The 14,482-nt window shown below is 40.3% G+C and overlaps 1 protein-coding gene across 4 annotated transcripts in view; it reads right to left on the reverse strand.

Annotated features, from left to right (window-relative positions):
• Positions 1-276: 276 nt before the first annotated feature.
• epha4b (eph receptor A4b) overlaps positions 277-14,482 on the reverse strand; it is an 82,158-nt gene continuing 67,952 nt past the window's right edge. For 3 of the 4 annotated variants that reach the window (XM_041992863.1, XM_041992865.1, XM_041992866.1), the window contains 6 exons: positions 9,322-9,383; positions 6,737-6,946; positions 5,344-5,493; positions 5,002-5,195; positions 4,084-4,224; positions 277-3,839 (listed from right to left, as the gene is read on the reverse strand). In XM_041992863.1, coding sequence (XP_041848797.1) covers positions 3,740-3,839; positions 4,084-4,224; positions 5,002-5,195; positions 5,344-5,493; positions 6,737-6,946; positions 9,322-9,383 — 857 coding nt within the window. In that variant the 3' untranslated portion in view covers positions 277-3,739. The remainder of the gene's footprint in view (positions 3,840-4,083; positions 4,225-5,001; positions 5,196-5,343; positions 5,494-6,736; positions 6,947-9,321; positions 9,384-14,482) is intronic. The other variant, XM_041992864.1, reaches the window with a different exon arrangement.

Here is a 14,482-nt window from a genome sequence, read left to right on the forward strand (position 1 = left end):
ATCTATCTATCTATCTATCTATCTATACATTACTTTTGCAAAGCTTGAAAGTGTCTGAGTACAATGTTTTGGTAATGTACTGTACCTTATGTACAATGACAACAAAAAAAAATAATAAGATGAGAGCCTCATCATTTTTTTTACAAAGACTATTTTAAATTTGACACCATTCTGTCCAAGTGTGGTGTACTGAATTCTAATTTGAAGCATTTCTAAAGGAGACAAACATGAAGAGGCAAAGAATGTGTGAAACAAAAAGACACTGCAGGCTTCAGGTGAGAAATTAGAAATATTAGCATATTTATTACAGCAACATGAAAGACATTAGAATGCCTACACGCTTTACAACAAGCAACGCAGAGGAAACTGGCATGAGAACAAATAAGCATTGTCAGTGGCCAAAGAAAGAGAGGAGGAGTGAGAGGAGGACAAAGAGAAAGAGGGAGCTGAAAGCCTTAAATGAGAATCTTGTGAGTGGGGGAATGAAAACAAACACTGTACTTGAGATCAAGCAAACCAGCCAACATTACCAACCTTAGCAGGGTTAAAAGTGGCAGAAACGTGGGATTTAAAAAATGCTATGAAATGTGGAAGCATGACATGACTTTTCAATGTGGGAGTGTTGAGTAAACTCATCAGAAGGAAAACATTGTCATAATTCAACATTATCTTCAGGCAGTATGTAATGACACAACAGGAATTTTGCATTTTAAAAAGAAATGCGCAACCAAAAATATCAAATTGCCAGCCAGTCACATCTGCAATATGCATATAAATAACAACAGCAGTCATTTTCCCCATCATCTTTTACAGGCCATCAGATTTATAATATTTCTAGACTAAACTGACTTTTATCTGCTTGAACAGGAATCAAAGTGGTGGTAATGTGGAGAGCCTCTGGGATGATGTAAAACCAGGGTGTTGATGTGACATCACCTTAAGAACGGAGATAAATACTACCTGTACTGTATATACACTTTACTCTTAATATCACCTTTATATGACAACAAAAAAAACAATAGCTCAGTAAATAAGGCATCTAAAAGGCCAGCGGTCAAAGCTTGGCCGCTAGAGTGAAATCATAGAGTTAGCAAGAGTAGAATGAACATTTGCAGTCTCCCAGTTGGTGTTTTTGTATTTTAATCAGTGGTTTATGAGGTGTAATAGCCATAAAACTCATTTGGTGAAGAGAATTTTGTACTGAAACACTTTTTCCCCACAACATTATTTCATCATTTGTGAAAAAGCAGGGCAGAGAAACATTAGTAAAAAGCCTTGTGGTTAAAATGGTCACTCCACTGCCATCCACTGTTCTGCCCAACAGACTGTTTAAGCCCCGCCCCTTAGTTACTGTTGCTAGACCTGTCAATAGCATGGCACATAGATGTTGGCACTGTTGGCAGGTCGACGTTTTAAGACTTTTATTTCTCTTTTAAACAGTTATTCTTCAATTTCACATCGAGGTAGACAGAAGAAGGCTTCCCGTTTCATGCTGGCAAACTGACAGATTTATAAAGGCTTTAGGAAATTAAGCTAATGTTAGCTTAAATAATTAGCGAAAAATGGTTTGTTCTGGCTGAATTTTTTGGTCTTTCCAAGGTTTCATGTTTTTATTACAAAAATTATTATAGGAATTGGGAAAGAGCTGATAACATTACCAAACTATTGACTGCATCCACTATCAGCTAATTGGAGAAACAGCCCATCATCAATGTGCATATTTTTATTTTTTTTTTCCTGTAGGTCTGTGTTGAAATGGAAAGTAGACAAGTCTGTTGTGCCCAGGTTCCGCTGTTTAGCTGAGAGCTCTTCTAAGCAATACTTCACCCTTCTTTCAAGATAAATTTTTAAAAGCTGTGTTGTATGCAGAGAAGCTGTGCAAATAATCACGTTTAAGGGTGGATATGCAAATAAAACAAGCATGTCAATAAGGAAAGTCCATTCTACTCATTCTAACGCTATCATAGAAACTGCAGTCACTGTCACCTATCAAAGCTGAAGCTTTGCGCCATGCTACATTCCTTTTTACAGACCAATGCATTGCCTCCCATACTGTTTTCCTGTATGACTTGCCCCTGAACAAGAACTTCAGAAATCTCTTTTTCACATTTAAAATACATCATAGTCATCGTCATTATCATTACAAACATTCTAACATTGGAAATCAACACTGTACATATTTTACACTATGATACAATCATATATTCTGTATTTTATGCCACTGTTGGTCCTATAGATTACCACATGTATTAAAACCATGTTCTGGAATACACTCGGAGCAGGTTCAGTGCCATTAATACAGTGTACAGAAAGAGGGTCCCTTCACATCTAACCATGTACTCAATATGATAAGCAGCAGCTTCCTTCTGATAAGGTAAAAAAAAAAAACAATTTATTTGCTTCTTGTTGTAAACATTTTTTAAATAAGTGAAACTTACCCTCTTCTATTGTCACATCTGAACAACGCTGGTATTAAGATTTTTATTTCTTTTTTAAAAAAGAGTCCATTCCAATGAATTTTTCAAGCAAACTACTTGGAAAACACAAAATACTAATTATTGACTGGCTTTGTTTAACCATCATATGGGCTGAAGAAAGGGAAGTACATAGTTAAAATGGTGGTATGTTACTTAGATGAACAACAAGATTATAATACATGGTACAACCCTGGAAAAACAAGTTATCTGTCCTTAACAGTGTCAAATTTATCATGACCTTTGCATCAGCTTGGCTCTACACAAACTATAACTTTCTTCATACCTGAAACACAGGAAGGCGGAGTTTGAGCTGAAATATTCCTGACATCATAATATAAAATGTGAAAAAGCCATGTTGTTTGGAAAGGACAATGGAAGTTTTCTCTGTTTCGGTCACATCTTTGCAGCCTGTTAAATTGTAAGTGCAAGCAGACTAGCTAACATACACTGGTTCTAGTTGCTATGGAAGTTTGTTTGAGAGCAGTCTCTAAGGAAGCCCTTGTCCTCGCCAGATATACTAAACATAACATACTCCCATCCTACATGAGCTAGCAAAATCTAGATCCCTCTATCTCTACAGGTCCAGTTTGTCTTTTCCCCACTCACCACACATTCATGTCATCCACTTGGCTCATTCATTGGCTTTCTGTGGGCAGACAGCTATGGAAGAGGCCATACATACACAGGGTAGTAGTTCCTGTTAAGGTTGAACAATATTGTCCTCACCACCAATACAAACATTAGGTCCATCTCTACGGTATCGGGACACACCGCCCATATAAACATATATCTACACATGTACATATCTTTTGACCCTTTTTAAATCCTTCATTGTGAAAACTCAAAAAGACAAAAGAAGACAGTAAAAACCAACTGTACACCTCACAGACAGTGATGATCATTATATTCCTTTTTTTGTCATTTCTTTTGTTAAAAGTCTTTTTTTTTTTTTTTAAGCTTATATGATGTGAGATGGTCTGGGATGTCTAGCTGTGGTTTTGTTGGAAACGTGTCTTTTTGTTGCTCCATTGTGGTGACAGTGTTGCCGGGATTCTGAATGCAAAAGCCAGAAGTGCCCATCAGGGATGGGAAGTATGGGAATGTGAAGGAGTCAAGCGTCCATGTTGTCTCCATCTCAATGTGTCTCGAAATCAATGGAAGCCGAAGCATCGAGTATCCATTACAACTCCATTTCAGTGGGGAGACTCTTCACAGGAACATCCAGTCTGACTCTGTCTCACTATGTGTTTATGTGGAGACTGTTATACTTGGACTTGCGTCCCTTGGGTTTGCAGGCTCTGCACACTGGACAAAATCTTCTTCTGGTGGCCGGCTAGAGTCACTCCCATCTTAAACAATTCACTAGACAGAAAACAGGAATAAAAGCAAGCAAAAATGCCATGTTATTTCCAGAAAAAAAAAAAACTGTTTTACAGTAAACCTGAAATGCCAAGCAGCTGCAGACGATTTATGTCCAAGACACTTGTGCAAATCCTCATCTTTTAATTTCAAATGACAGTGAAGTGGAATGTAATAAGTCTCTTACTGACAGTTTTGACCTTTTGAGTGTTTCATTTATGAGAGATAAGACACCACATGTCTATACCTGACACTGATGTAGAGGACGGAGTCCAAGCTGACATATCCAGAGCTGGAAAAGTTCTCCTTGTACTGGCCCATCTTGATGGCCTCCAACCAATCATCGACTGTGGTCACACTGAACTCTGGTGTGGACGGGTCCTCCCTGCTGAGAAGTACAACACCATGGCAACTCAGTGGATTTCCAGCCTGTTGAGTGACTTAACTATTTCTTACTATTGCTGAGGTATTTGAGGTATTTGTCTTTGTCATCTCAAAACACTGATGTTCAACTTCCAACCTGGAATTAGTGGGCATGTATGATCAATGATTCATCAGAGCTGATGCTTCTACTGGAAGAACCCTTGACTTGTTTGCTTGCAGCTTTTTGTTGTGGTTCTAAATTAGATATATTAATTTACATACTCAAACCTGGAAAACACTTAAAGGCAAATGAGGCACTTACATGTCTGACTTTTATACAGTAGACTTTACAGTGTGACCCCTGTGTTAAACTCTTCTTTTTGGTCATGTGGTTATTACGTCTACTGCCTGTGAGATCTGCAGTAGTATTTCAGCTTCTGTTGTTTTTTTGTTTTTTTTTCCAACTTGCTTAGAGCATCTGTAAAAAGAGTGCAGACATCCGTATGCTACTTTGATTCTGAAAATCAACAAAGTGCCTGAGGTGTAAAATGTAAATGTAAAAATAATGATATTCTCTGAATGCGTGCTGTAGCACTGGGGATTTGAGAAGTCTAAATTGAACAAGACGCTATGGATATACCAGCCTATGAGCCTATATCCTTTAATTTATGCTTATACAAGCATTGATTTGTTTGGAAAAGATTAAAGAATTTGAAATTTATGATGACAAATTGTAATAGCAACAAAGTCATGCATTTAATTTATTCAGTGCAGTTTTATTTCATATATGTCTCCCACTCACCATGCTGAGCTGTTGGCCAGCTCTCTGAGACTGGCTGGGGTTCTGATGAGTTTGTCCAGGATTGTGACAATCTGTCCAAACTTTGGCCTGTCACTGCGCCCCTTCTCCCAACAATCCAGCATGAGCTGATGCAACACCACAGGACAATCCATAGGAGCAGGAAGACGGTAACCCTCATCTATTGCTTTGATCACCTGTACAGGGACAGAAAATAGATACCTCTGATCAGTCTAGAGGGCGAAACTTTTGAAGTTAAGAATTCTGCTGAAGATTGTGTAGTAAAAAATACATCTCTTTTGTTGCAACCATCACTGAAGTGTGACATTTGTGTGTGTGACTCACATCCTGGTTGGACATCTCCCAGTAGGGTCTCTCTCCGTAGGAAATCACCTCCCACATAACAATACCATAGCTCCAGACATCACTGGCTGAGGTGAACTTCCTGTAGGCTATAGCCTCTGGAGCCGTCCACCTTATGGGGATCTTCCCTCCCTGTGAAAGACAATCCGTATATTTATTCACACACTGAATGTGTCACTGTGAACTTGTTTATAATACTTTAAGAGTTTAAAGGCTCATGCATTAGTTGTGCTGTCTGACTTTCTAAGTGCTGAGTAGAAATGAGAAAACAAAGCTGCTCTCCTCCAAACAGTTTTGCTTCAAAGTTCTTGCAGCTATCCTTTCTTCTGCCATCAGTTTTTCTTTTTAATTCTCAAGCGGCCCCTGCTTCTGTTGTTGACGTACAGATCAAACAGATTTCATATAGCCCACTGTATGTATAGACACAATAGGCAGTAAGACACCACCGATCTCGCGCCCTCACTCTAAGGCACACAGACATCATACCTCTATAGGCTCGGTTCAGCTTTTTAACATGCGGCAGCTGCCTCTGCACCACCTAGCATTCCCCATCTTTGCTTGGTGAAAGTCAAGTAAAAGACAAAGCTGCCAAGACACTCAGCACTGTACTTTTGTTTCCCCCACCCCCTTCTTGTCCACCCCTACCCCATCTTCTTTTTTTATCTTAACTGCTCTCCTTAGATCTCTCTCTTTCTATCTTTCATTTTTCTGCCTGTTTCCTCTCTGGATCTCAGTCTTCTCTCAGTGTCTTCCCCCATCTCTGCCTCAGCCTGTGCATCCCAACCCCCCCATCACTGCCTGCAGCTTTCCATCTAGGTCTACTGACATCAGTGGGAGTTTGTGTGTGATTGCAATGGAGCAGTCGGCGGCTGATACACTCCTCCTAGGGCAATGCTAATGCCATATTAAGAATAACATCCCCAACACTTCCCATGAATATGAATAATGCTATCTCCTTGTGGACATTTTAGATGAGTTACTCCATAGTGGTTAGACTCAGTGATGTTTGAGTTTCTACAGTGTCCCTGAGCTCTGTGTGAGGATGTGTCTCACCAGAGACTTTTGCTTGCTGCATAAAAGGTGAGAATGTTTGGAAGTCTAGTTAATATACTCCTCCCATTTGACTTAAGAAACACAGTATTATAGCATTTAATTTGTTTAGCCATGTGAAACTTTCTTTTCCTGCTAGTTATTGTGATTGTGAAATTAAAAAAATGTATTTAAGGGTTTCTAAGATCACTGAAAATGTGAAGACACATTATGCTTAGTTTGCAGTCAAAGCTTTGTCCCCACTGACATCAAAAACAAAGGCTGAAGTAATAGCATTTGAATGCATTTATCTTTGATGGTGGTAGATTGTGAGAGTTTGTCTTACCCTTGTAGTGTAGGCGGCCTCAGGGTCGTCCTCCAGAACTCGACTCAGGCCAAAGTCAGACACCTTACACACCAGGTTGCTGTTGACCAGGATGTTTCTAGCTGCCAGGTCTCTGTGAACGTAGCTCATGTCTGACAGGTATTTCATACCTGAGGCGATGCCGCGCAGCATGCCAACCAGCTGGATCACAGTGAACTGACCGTCATGTTTCTGGTGTGACAGACAGGGGAAAAAAAATGAACTCATACACAGAATGTAGTGTTAATGCTGACAGCAAGCTGCAACACAGTGGTGCATTTACAACAGCTTGGGCTGTAATTGAAGGTTTAAGCCTGGATTCATGCTGTAATGGCATCATTCCACACTTCTCAAGTGTCCCTGAGCAAGATTTCTAATCTTTTCCAGCTCCTGCTAACCCAGCGCTTTGACCTTTCTCTGGAGAGTAGCAAGTAAAAGAGGAATTTCTCATCCCATGGATCAATGGAGGATCACAGCTCCCCAAAAATACTGCTCAAGGAGGATTGAATCTGACAGAGCAGGCAAAACCTTCCTCTTTAACACTGACCGTGTGCCCACGCAGAGCTCACTGGATTTCAGATTTGAGTTGTATTTGGCAGAGAGTGCAGCCTGTTGATCGATGACGGTCCAGCTCACCTTCCTCTGCCAATTATTTCTGCCCTGGGCCAATGGTCCCCGTTAAAGAGCCATTCATGTTATCAGTCACCCTGTCTCTCTTTTATATCATCTCTCCTTCCTCTGTCTCTTCGTACTGTCTATCCATCTCTGTCTCTCCTCAGTCTCCTTCTCACGGAGAGAGAGAGAACTCTCTAATACTTTGATTCAGTCTCCACCTATCTATCTTCCTTCATCTTTCTGCATCTGTGCACCCCCCTCCTTTCCTGTATCTTTTTTTCTGTCTCTCTCCCTCGGCAGCTGTGGAGTAAGTTAATTAGCTGGTGGTTTTGCGAGATGCTGATTGATTGGACTGTCTAACAAACCTACAGACTTCCTCTATCAATCTGCCCACCACATTGCATTGCCAGGAAGGAGAATGAAGGGATAGCACAGAGGAGACAAATGTAGGAGAGGTTATATGAGAAAGGTGGAGGATTTTACATTTTTTTGGCAAATTTTGAAAAGTTACCTTCATCTTTATTAAAGAAAGAAAAAAAAAGGAATCCGAAACTGCACCTCAGGCAAAGCTAGATGGTTATAACAAAAGACTAACTCTATGGACACCAGATGAGCTGTAAAAATGACAACCTATTCCATAATTATAGGGAGACACTGCAGAAACTTTCAAGATCTTCACTGCAACATAATACATGCATGCATCTATGTATATGGTTGTTAGTCTATGTGTTTCACAACATTATTCTTCAGCCGTTTTGTATCTGTCACTTTATTTTGCTTCAGTGTTACAGATGGGCTTGGTGTCCATTTAGCAACGGGCCTATCATCACAGTCTTAATGGCTCTGGAGCAGTGCAGTGATTTTACTGGCTGACAAACAACTCGGAATATGAATCAGGGGGATGTCGAACATGAGGCACACCGGGACCATGCACCGTGCTGTTCATCTGGGTCTGTGCATTACCCGTTTCAAGGCTCCCTTGCTAAATTAATACTGCGGCTACAGGCATCATGGCTAAAACATCAAATTTTACAGCACTATGTCCTTGATTTTTGAAACAGTCATTACACAAAGAACCCATCCTCTCTGTTCCTCTGGTTTTTAATTAACATTGGAAACACTCCAAACCACCTGTCAGTTTTGATGAAATGCATAGTTTATTAGTTTTAATATGTCTGCAGGTTTTCAAGAAGCTAGTTAGGTGGAATAATGACTTAAAAACATCAGTTCATGTAATTAATTACTATTACCTGAATTGCATTTATGATGATGTATTAAATGACTTGTCAGTTTAAATAAAAATGCAGCACATTTGCAGCTGCTCTTGGATTTTGAGAGGTTCAGCAGTAAATCTCAACTAAACTACTTAATTTAGTTGCAAAGAATTCCGTAAAACTCCACGTTCTGAGACATATTCATATGCTTGATAAGTATATTAAAAGCTTTGAAAGTATTTCTGCTGTCTATATTCCTGTGTTTATTCATGACATAAGAACATTTTGCACACAAGGCAAAAGAGCATTCGTCAGCAGTCTGCTGCATTCCTGTGAAATTGATGCTTAGTGCATTTAATGCACTCATCAAAAACCATGTGAAAGATCATGCACAATTTAGTGTAGCCTATATTGATGGCATGTTTCACTAGTGATAAAACATCAGCACTACACATCAACTTCAGGTAATAAGAGGCTCTAATTTACTCCTCAGTTTACTGCAAAGGTTCGTCTTCTTTCACTGTAGAAAACCTTTACTATTATGGATAGAATTTATTAGATCTGAGAGAGTAAAGAGAAGTCACACCTTTCATGTAAAAAGAATTAAAAAGAATAAACCCTCCCATAGATTTAGAGTCTTTACAGATGGGACATATTTTTGCATGTGGCCTTTGTAAAAACTTGAGGCACCAGCCTTGGATGACGTTCTGTGTTCTTTTCAGCTAAACCCCAACTCACCTTGAGGAAAGTGTCCAAAGATCCATTTTCCATGAACTCCGTTATGATCATCACAGGCTTACCTACAAAAGCATGACATAAGGCAGCTGTTAGCTGGGGAGAATTACAAGGAAGACATACACAAACTATAAAGAGACTAGAAAAGGGGAGAAGCAGTGTCCACAGCTGTGACCAGCCGGTCTCTCTGTCTCCCTGCATCTCTCTAGGGGATAACATGGCATGTCGTCATCAGTCACACTGACAGCTTCTAATCAGCCCTCTCCATAAACGCCAGGAGATAATTAGAATAGACCAATCCACCAGAATATGTGTGTGTATGTGTGTGTGTGTGTGTGGAAGGGGGCCTCCTGAGATCTCATGAATACTAATCAGCCTCAAGGGAAGGGGGGTGCGGTTGGATCGCTGTGCACCTGCACCTGCATGAATGTGTGTTTGTGTGAGAAAGGGAAAGGTTGACTGACAGGTCCCGCGCACTATGATCCCTTGCATGGCATCTGGTGGGGCTTACAAATGATTAACAAAGTACCTGAAATCACACGCACACACACACACTCAAAAAAATCTAAAAAAAAAAAACAGCAGTTCTCCCTGTTTTACAGGCCTCTCCCCTGGTAACACCCCCTCCGCAGCCAAGCTTTGCCAATCACATGCAAACACGCTATTTCAAGTTACAAATGATGGTGCAAGAGTGTGTGTGTTTGTGTGTGCATGGCTTGTAAATACATAGACTTTGTAAGCCATGATGAATAGTTCACATTTCCCAAATCAGACCTCAGTGGTGCAGGGAAAAACACCTGTGGGACAGATAAAGACAAAAGGAGGTGGAAAATGAAGAAAGAGGTCTAGATGGAGAGTGTTCTTGTAAAATATGAGATGAGGAGCTGATTTTTGTTTTTTAATAAAAGACAACATCAAAACTTTAATAAGATTGGTCACATCTCTCTTCCACATTTTTTTCCTGACTTTCTTTTGAGACTGAAATTAAAAAAAAAATATGAAGGACAAATACAAAGAAGTGATTAGTTTATGAATGCATATTACAAGAAAAAGAGAGAGATGAGGAGATAAAGAATGAAGGGGATGTGGGTGGAAGATGAAGAGGAAATGACAGAAAAAAGAAGGATCAGGAGAAAGGGAAATGTAAGGAGACAAGGAGAGGATAGAAAAGACAGAAGAGGAGGTAGCTAGGTGGGAGGAGAGGGTCAAAGCATGTCATGAAAAGGCAGGAACAACACCACCGAGGCCTACAGTAAGATTGTAGGTAAAGACAGCAATACATCACCTTAAATGAATTCACTATCTCACTGCAGCAAACACACACATATAAACATGCACACACACACACACACACGTACAAACAGAGTCGCCTGGTCTCTGGTGGTGGTGTCTTCTTTGACAGTAACATTAGTCTCGGGGATAAAAGTGAAAGAGAATTGGATTTTCTTCTGCTGGGGGTGAGGACTGCTGGTCACATTTATCTCCACACAGGGCCTGTGTTGTGTGTGGTGCATCCCTGCAAATGTGTGTGTATGCCTAAGAGAGCTGCTCTCAGGTCACTGCAAGTGGGGAGGGATGGCACAATGATGCCTACCTGGTTTCAGGTCAGATCACCGGGGGAGAACATTTGTGTAGCATGTATGCAAATTAAGCAGTTGGTGTGACTGATCCTAACTGAAAGGAATCTTCATAGCTTTTTCTTTTTCTTCGCAAGTGTTAGTGTGTGTGTGTGAGCTTTTGTGCTTAGCTGTGTTTTTGATTATAGACCCTGTAAATGTGAATACATGTATGTTATCCTGTGACAGGCATTTGTGCATGTAAATGTCATATTCCACAAAGCAGGCAACCATGGAATTGAAAAAACCATGAAAAACTACCTTGAAAACCAATTATGTGTTTGTAAATGTTCTACATTTCTGTGTGTGTGTGAGCACCATGTATGTTGCCACTGAAGGAGAATATTGCCTTCAGGTTTGAGGTGTCATATGCGGTCAAGAGAGGAGCACAATGAAACACATTCATCCTGTTGTCTTAGCTTAGAGAACCACATGAGCTGGGCATGTACTCACACACCCACTCTGTTATCCTTAGCCATTATCTGGCATGCAGAATTATCCCTGCAACTCGAAAAGATAACAGAGGTTACTGATAAAAGCGTCCGCACGGACCCTCATGCCGTATATTAGCTAGTTTTATCTCTTTTTTGTCTAGTGCCGGTGCAAATACACCCACACAGAAGCACTCAAGATACAATGAATCCCTTTCACATCTAGCAACTTCATCACATGCCCTTCACACTCCAAGCACACAAACGCTGACAGGACGGCGCCTCTCCAGCACGTCACAGCGCTTCCCTCCGCCAAACATTCAGGAGAGCTCTTCAGTTTCCTCCTGAAAGCACATAATTAACTAATCACATTCACATTCATTTGAATTGGTTGCCTTTCATCCCTTTTAGGAATAACGCGGCCGTTTGTGACACTGAAAACACATCTAACAGTGTTTGTGTGCGCAGATGGGGTTATGATGTTATGCCAGGTGGAGTGTGTTATGGAATGGATCAGAGAGGAGCTTTAGCTTTTTTTTTCAGTACTTTTTTAAACAAGAGGGAAAAATGTGTTGCCTTCTTCAGGATGAAGCTGGGATCACTTAAGCTTTGCATGTATGCATGTGAATGTGTGAATTGCTGTGTGTGTGTATAAGTGACAGAGACTTTGGGCTCTGGTAAATTACATTATGAGAGGCTGTTTGTTGTGTGTGTTGGTGTGAGTGTAAATGAAAGTGATAGACTCTGTATACATGTGGATGATCGCATTATGAGTTGGTGTCTGTGCGTGTGCCAGTGGGCCACATTACTGCTTTATTGAATGAAGCGGCCCAAGGTACAAAGAGAAAATGAAATAACTGCTGTATTGATTAATGTTAAGGGTCTGAACTAAATGATACAAAGCTTTTAACACAGGACAGATCTCTGTTCTGGGAAGCGCCATGTGAGGTGGTTTGGGCTTGGAGAAACAGACGGACAGAAACTCAATAACCTTATCTTCTCTCCTCTCTTCACCTCTCCTCCTCCCTCTTCGCTCTCTCATCTCCTCTCATTTCCTCACATTTGTCTCCTCACCATCTCTTTTCTCGTCCATCCACCCCTCTCTCCGCACCGACCTCATTTATTCTCCATCTCCATCATCTCTAAAACCCATGCTCTTGTATCCTATCTCATCCATTCATACGCCTTTCTTTCCTACATCCTACATCCTGCACCCAACGTCACCTTTCCCCCTTCCTGTTCCTCTTGTTCCTATTTGTCTGTGCATTTCAATCTTCAAATCTGCATGTGTGATAAAAACATGAATACTTTCAAACAATTTGACGGGAAATATTGAAATGCTGATTGTTCGGCACACAAAGACGCACGTTTAAAATTAATCACTAGTTTCTTCAAATAGAGGATGGCAGAAATATGTGGCTTTGCTGGTTTTAATAGCACCTTTGTAGAACAGCCCTTTAATGTGTGTGTGTGTGTGTGCTTCAAATGAGATGGGGTTCTGTAATTGAGGATTTTCCAAATGAGCCGATTGTTGCAGTGATTGTAAAACACATAAAGGATGGATGGATAAAATGAGGGACTGGGAAGATAAAGGGAAGATAAGGAGATGGAGGGGGGAGCATGGGAAGAAGGGGGAGGATAGGATGGGGGCAGATTGCTGCACTTTTCTGATGTGCAGAAAGTCAGATAAAGAAAAGAGAGATCTATTTTTTCCCCCCACTTTCCTGCATGTGGTGCCCTTATTAGCATAACAATGGCAACAATCAGGTGACAGACAGCAGAGGAGGTTATTAGAGTGGCACATGGTGGCGGCTGAAAGCTTATGAGGTTTTAAGCTGTGAACACCCACCCACACAGACACCCATGCACACACAAACCCACACACAAACACACACACACGAAAATGAATTAAAGTAGAAAAAGCAGACAGCCTTCCTTGACATGCACTCATGCATAACCTCAAGAGAGTGCTGAATTTATAATATCACTACAACTTCCAAAATCTTTACACTGGTCAGTTTTACAACTTTTTAACCCTTATAGTATATGTAGTTACATCTGCAATGATGGTCAAATTAATCTGGAAGCTTCTCATACTTCAGCTGTCATGCAGACAGCATTACTTACTGAGGTGAATTATATCTACAGTAAATTAAACTTTTGTAAGAGAAGCAAAAACAAGAACACCAATAACTGCTTGTTTATGTTTGCAGAAATGACCTATAATTACATTTAAAGAATATGCAATCTTCACATGAGACATCCACGGTTTCATGAGAGCAACTGCATATAGAGTGTAGTGGTGTGGTACACATGATGCATTGTAGTCCTGATCATTTTTTTTATTTTTACTCAAACCAAGTCGTTTTTTTTTTTTTTTGTAATTAATTGATGTTACTTCACAAGCCTAACCAATATGTTTCATCATACTGGGTTGTATTAGTGTTGTTCTGGCAAAGCAACTGGCAAAATAGCACTGTTGTAGAAAAATTCAGCCCTAAACATGAATATTTTCTATCTTTAACCAAATAGTTTTAATTTCTAAACCTTACCAAGTGATGCTACTGTCTAGAGCCAACCAGGAAGTGGCAAAATTGTTCTATTAAAGTGTCATGATACTTACTGAACATAACTTAAAGTGGAGGAAAAAGTAGTCATATTAAGTTTCACGTGAGTCTACAATGATGTACATAACCACATCACCCACCTCCTTCCTTTCTCCTCTAGAGAACTTTGTGGCTTGTGAAAGGAACCACTTGAGAATAATATTTGCTTCAATTTGAAAACACTCATATTATACTTATTAATTCTCTTCTGCCACTTGTATGCCACTTCTTTACAAGACATTGTTATAGGTAGCATTTAGTGGAAAAACAAACAACCTAGATGGTTTGTTTGATCTGAGGACTTGCAGCAGCTATACAGTTAACGTTACCTGATCTGCTGTATGGTGGGTGAGTTTATTATGAAATTAGTTGGTCGACAGGAAGTGAAGCTGTGGTCATTTTGATAGTGTGCCTGGTGGCTTTTCTCCAGGTACTCCTGCTTCGTCCCACAGCATGCATGTTAGGTGGATTGATCAATTTAAAGTTCACCCTCGGAGTGAGTGAGTGTGAA

This window comes from Melanotaenia boesemani, chromosome 8, assembly GCF_017639745.1.
Source record: "Melanotaenia boesemani isolate fMelBoe1 chromosome 8, fMelBoe1.pri, whole genome shotgun sequence".
Classification (NCBI taxonomy): Eukaryota; Metazoa; Chordata; class Actinopteri; order Atheriniformes; family Melanotaeniidae; genus Melanotaenia; species Melanotaenia boesemani.